The following is a 6,427-nucleotide window of genomic DNA, read 5'->3' on the forward strand; positions in this document are numbered from 1 at the left end:
TATCTTCGTCATTTCATACATTAACCAATTATATTTATCTTGATTTTTTAATGTGAACTTTGGTTGAATGTCCAACACAAAACATAATTTTCCATCCTTATAATACTATAGCTATTGATGCGCATAGCAATATAGCATCAACTTTCACTATATACCATTTATAACAACATCAGGTTTTTTTTTTTTTTTTAAAAAAAAAGAATATCCCCTTTAATTACATAATTTTTACTAGAAATAGTAGAACCGTAGAGGTGGAAGGAAGGAAGAGTTATCCGAACTTCCAAACGAGGCCTACAAATCTTGCCTATCGATCACAGTGTGACAATGACAAATATTCTGCGTAGCATGTTATGATAATTTTTTTATTTATTCATTTTTTTTATATATGTATATGTGTGTGTGTATATATATGTGTGTGGGTGGTTTGATAATTGTTTTATAATATATATATATATATGGTGGTTTAATAATTGTTTTAAAGTAGGGAGGACTATTAAATGAATAGTAACAAATGAAATGACAGTTCAGTATCGCCTAATAATTAAATTTCATACCATCAATAAAATAAAGAACTCAATTAAATCTGATAATGCGATAAGAAGTGGGGTTCACATTCAATAACTAAGAACATTTAATGGTGGCCCAAGAACAAGGAATAATAATAATAATAATAATAATAATAATGCATCACACATTAAGATAACCACGAGTCCTATAATTAAGAAGTTGATGCACCGAGCAGTGTCTAATTTGGTAAAGTATGTGAACTCTTGGTCAGAGGTAAGAAATTCGATTTTCCCTACTAATACTTTCTTGGACTAGCCTGTCACACAAGGCTTGCCCGTTGTTTACCTGGCTAACGTAGTTTGCAGGCTATTGCGTTAGTCCGGGGTTTTACCCAGTACGCATCAAATGTAGCGGCCGCAAGTTCCCACATCATAAAAAATAAAAAAAAAGTTGATGGGATGTATGAATCATGTTAAAAAAAAAAAAAAAAAAAAAAAACTCATGATATGATAAAAATCATGTTCTATTTTGATAAAACTGACTCGGGAATATAGAGATCGTGTTTAATTCCGTGATAACAATATATATTCATTAATTGATTCGAAACTAACTGGAAAAAAAAAATTTGGATTTAACTTTAAACGATCTTGGAAATTTATCATTCAATTAGAATGAAACGACCCTAACTCTATAATAAATAAATATGCGGAAAATTTTTTTTTTTTTTTTATACTACTAAATAAAATATATGTACATATATGCCCATACATATATGCACTAAATAAAATGCTTAAAATAAAATGCATTCTTTAAATTAAATAAATATCTGAGTCAACCCTATAATTTAAAATATACTGCATAAATAAAATAAATAAAAATTGTGTGCATGCACTAAAAATACTTAATAAAATATTCAAACATCTCAACCCATAAAAATATTAAAAATGTATCATAACATCATGCACGGTGACTCAGAAGCTGTCACGGTCACGGGGCTACTGCAGCACGGCTCATACATCCTCACCCCCGGTAGGAGTAACCTGTTCCTCTGCGTACTCACCTGCACCATATCAGTGTAGTGAGCCTAGAGGCCCAACATGCATACTAACAAGGGTTTAAAATAATTTAAATCACTTTAATACTAATACATACATATACATGAATGAGCATGCTTAAAAATTTACATAACATAACTTACATAAATAAACATACATAACATACATAATATCATACATACATAAGTTGTTGAGCATTTATTTTCTGAACATCGAATGGTCCTATCCGTAAGTGTAACCCATAGTGCGACTGATCAGTCTAAGAAACCATCGTACGAGGCTGGTGGCGAACCACCCATACATAAATGGCAGAAAACTGCCCATACATAAATGGTCACACTACTTCAATTTCCACCTAAAATATTTTATTTTGCTCAACCATAGAAATTAAATCATAGCATAAAAATGGATTTCATGAATGCATGTACTTAAATAGATCGTGTGTCCTTCATATATATTTAATTTAATTTTCTTACTAACATATAAATATTAAAATAACTTAAATGCATAAAAATAATTAAATATATAATCAGGACACATGCAATTTTTCTCATGGTTGGTTCTGGACTGCTGGCCCTACACTCAAGCCCATTAACTTAAATCTAGCCCATTAACATACTTAAGCCCAGTAACTTAAACTTTAAGCCCAATTAATTAATCTAAGCCCAATTAAATAATCTAAGCCCAATTAAATTAATTAAGCCCATTAAATTTACACTAAGCCCAATAACACTTAAACTGGCCCATTGGGCCCAAAAACCCAAAGACTGGCCCATTAACTTTTATGGGTCCAAAAGCCCATAAAATTAATGGACTAACTTAATTAAAATTTAAAAGACCAAATAAAATTATTTGGGAGTCCAAATAATTTTATTTTAATTTAATTGACTCAAAAACCCATAAATTCTTAAAATGTTTTAAAAATAAAAAGACTCGAGCCCGGCCCACCAAACCTGGACCCGGACCCACCCGACTTGACCCACTACTTCCTAGACCCGACCCAGGCCCTTGACCCGACCCGGATCAGCCCCCAAAGCCCCAACTCGATCACCCTCTTCCCTGCACTGCTGCGGCCACGAGCAGTTGCAAAGAACGCCGGCGGCCGCCATGCTCCGGCCACCCACCGGCCAGAGAACCACCCCTAGGACCTAGACCACATCTAGATCTTTCTAACAAGCCAAGAATCAGCCCAAACCGTCGACTATGGAGTGAGAACGAAGCCCTGCAACCCGGCCCTTCTGCACTGTCGCGCAGTCCCGAGCAGCTGCGGGAAAACCCTTCGTCCTCGAAGCTCCGACCACGAAAGCCCATGCAACCTTCTGCAAAAACTTAGAAAACTCAAATGGGGTTCTAACCCAACCGACCTTACCCTAAATAGTGGCCTGAGGAAAAAGATCTCAGTCTTCTTCCCCAGAACCCTAAACCTGCGCGACAGGAGCATCAGAAGTGAAGCACTTCGTTTCCTGCCTTCCTTAGCCTCAGCCCCGACCTGACTCGACCCAAGGGACCTCAAGGGACCCCTCTAACCGTGGACCAGCAGCCCACCTAGCCATGGACATGAAAACGTGAGCATGCAAACACCAAAGTCCAAACCAAGAGCAATTTAGGAGGAAAAATCGAAAAGCTTGTTGTCAAATATATCGATTCTGATGTTACACACCCACATGCATACATATACTGATATAGGTTTGAAAAGTGGAGAAAAACATGCCTTTCACCGTAGGTAAGGATTTAACACGCCTAGGACGGACTTCGGGACGCCGGGACGACGATGGCTTGCTTGGAACCTTAAAGGCTATGGTGTTCTTGGAGCTTGCTATCTGATGAAGAAGGTGAGGAAGAAGATGAAGGTGACGGCTGATGCTAGGGGAGAAGGAATGGATCGGCTAGGGTAGGGATTGGAATATAATATTTTAGGTTAATTAGAATATAGGTTAACTAATTAAATAAAAAAGGTTTTAAAATAATTAAAATACAACCTAACTCTTAAATAAACATTTAAAAATCTGAACACCTAAATAAAATCTCGAAATAATAATTTAGGGGAATTTTAAAAATACTAAAAAGTCAATATTTTGACTAATTTTGGATAAAAATGACCCCTAAAATTAAATAAAATTAAATACTTAAAATTTTGGGATAATAAAATTCAAAATAATATTTTAAGGCTCCAAAAAGGCTCATAAAATAAATTGGCTAGAAAGTTGTCATCTCGTCCGTCCACGGTCCCGCCTACGCGATTAAATAATAAAAATACTAAAAATCATAAAAATCACTAATTTTGGGTTAAATGCTTAAAAATAACTTAAATCATGCATAAATAATTCACATAATTATTTAACCCATAAATCATAAATTTAAATAATTAAATATCCTAATTATGCAGGCGGATTTATATAGTTAAAAATACCGGGTGTTACATAGAAGCTACTCCTTTGTAATTTATTATTGTCAATACATTAATCATGCAATAAGTTGCATATAATTATATAAGATAAAAGATCTCTTGAGGTGTTTTTTTTAAAAAAAAATTATTTAAGAATAAAGATATCTTGGAGTTGTGGGGGCTCATGTGATAAAAAAACAAACTTGGTTGGTAGTACGAATTACTTGATCTCGACATACATATATTATTTATTTGTAAAACTATTATATTCTTGAATTTGTTTGATAGTTCACATATCCTGATTACAATATTTAAAGACCATATTAGTTATTACCCCCTTCAAGATTTTTGTTAACCTTCAAAATTTGAGCTATAAAAATATACTATCAAATATTTAAAGTTTAATAATTCATAAGCACATCGAGTTCGTAATCAAAATCCAATAATATTTTATTTGAATTCAATTCATAAGCTTCTCTTAACTTATATATCTCACGCAACCGTGTACGTGCACGGAAGTGACTTTAGTTATTGCATCACAACAAATCACATATATTAATATCTCTGCAAATGAAAGTATAGTAAAATTACATTTTGATAATGTAATGTGCACTTTTTTTATTTTGTTAATAATGAATTTACATTTTTAATCGTATAGTTCGTATTTCTTTACGATAAATTTAAGTTTTATAATCATGTTAACGACGAATTTTGAATTTTGAATTATGTAACTTTTATAATTTTCCTTTTTTTTTATATTTTGGATAGTTCATACTTCATAATCTCCATAATGCTTTTGCGTACTCTACCGCCAAAGGTCATTAATAACACAACTGTCCCCATGGAGCGTCACGACTACACCAAACCATTTCAGTGTTACACATCTTTCAGTGAAACACCAATTTAATAACATGATCCATCAACTATCATCATATTATATAAATTTTAAATAAACTAAAATATCCCCATTTTTTTAAATACAAAATATCTCCATTTTCAATCTTCTTTTGCTTCATACAATTTACCTTAAAATGCATGGTAGAAAAAAAAAACAAAAAACAAAATAAAAACAACAATAATATATTAATTATTGTATTAATTACTCTGAATTACGCCCCTAATTTCCTCTGCCTCCACAGAGTGGCTTCTGGATCAAGCCTTGCTCCTGTTCTCGCAGGTTCTGATTTACACCTTGTGAGTAGCAACCGGTGCAGTGAGTTTCCTGCAATTTCCTCCGATTCTTGCTCGATACTCGCCGAGTTTTCCGATTCCTTTACGCTTTCTGGACTGTTTTCGTATCTGGGTTCCGATTTCGCCTCGTTTTCGTCTGCATTTTCAGATAACGGAGAGCTCCAAAACCTGCCAGCCAGTGAAGAAGATCTGTAAGGCGCAGATCTACACCTTGTCAAGATCAAAGCATTTTTTGGTGGAGAGGATGGAGATTCAAGAAAATCCCTCTTCAATTCTTGCACATATTCATAATTTTCGCTTTTCTGATCAGAAGAAGCCCTGAAGGAATCCTCCGTGGCGTCCACTTTCTTGCAGTACCCAGACCTGAAAAACAAACCCCACTTGCAGAAAACCCTTCTGAACGACCTCTTTCGGCAGCATGATAGCGTGAGATTCTTTTCCCCGAAAAAGGCTTTCTTGACCCACCAGCAGGCGTGGCGGCTCGCCGCGGCTCCGCGGGGTTTCTCGGCCTTCGACGCGGCGGAGCGGCGGACCCGGACTTGGCCAATGCAGGTGACTTTCGGGGAAGAAGGTTCTTGGATGACGTTTCCATCGATTTTTCTGCTGCGCGTGTAGAAGATGGGGCTGGTGCGCGATCTTCCTCGGCTTCTGCTCCCCACATTGCTCCTCAAGAATTTCAGCAATGGCGGCGGAAATTTGTCTGTCCGGCTTGGACTTGATATCGGCTTCGATAAAGCTAGCATCTTTATACACCAAGCACAAATCCTAGGCTGAATTAAACTTGTGATTTTTGCCCCGGAATTTCGTATGTTATTCGTGTTTCTCTATGTTTGTGTGCATCTTTTGTTTGCTTCTTTGCCTGTGTGGCTCGTGTGAGGTTGACTGAAGGAGGGAGGGGCCTCGCAAATCGAAATTTTCGATTCACTGGAATATTATTATATTTAAAGGCACAGATATATATCATGTACGTGCGACCACTTGGCCATCAGACTGAGCGATTTATGTGACATATATAATAGTTGAGAAATTTATAAAAATTGATGATGTGAGAACAACATCAATTTTCTTTTGATTTTACCTTTTTTCTTTACAATTAATTTTATATTTTTAAAAATATTTTTATCCATCTTTTCTACTTCACGTTTCAAGAAAACTGTTCCACGTTTTATCTCCTTTTACTCAACTCATGGTTTCTTTTCCCAAAATTTTCATCTTGCTCAGATACTGAACAGATAAGTTTGTGAATATCTTTCTCTCAATCTATATATTTGTGGCCGCTTCGAATTTA

The 6,427-nt window shown here is 35.2% G+C and overlaps 1 protein-coding gene across 1 annotated transcript; it reads right to left on the reverse strand.

The window, feature by feature from the left end:
- Positions 1 to 4,917: 4,917 nt before the first annotated feature.
- On the reverse strand, positions 4,918 to 6,128 carry LOC140892947 (uncharacterized). Its single transcript, XM_073302010.1, has one exon. The coding sequence runs from the start codon at positions 5,880 to 5,882 to the stop codon at positions 5,058 to 5,060; it is 825 nt and encodes a 274-aa protein (XP_073158111.1). The 5' UTR covers positions 5,883 to 6,128; the 3' UTR covers positions 4,918 to 5,057.
- Positions 6,129 to 6,427: the final 299 nt, after the last annotated feature.

This window comes from Henckelia pumila, chromosome 3 (genome assembly GCF_033568475.1).
Source record: "Henckelia pumila isolate YLH828 chromosome 3, ASM3356847v2, whole genome shotgun sequence".
Classification (NCBI taxonomy): Eukaryota; Viridiplantae; Streptophyta; class Magnoliopsida; order Lamiales; family Gesneriaceae; genus Henckelia; species Henckelia pumila.

What these genes read in the sequence shown, in the direction of transcription:
- LOC140892947 (XM_073302010.1), bottom strand. Translation starts at nt 5,882, where the DNA reads ATGCTAGCTTTATCGAAGCCGATATCAAGTCCAAGCCGGACAGACAAA.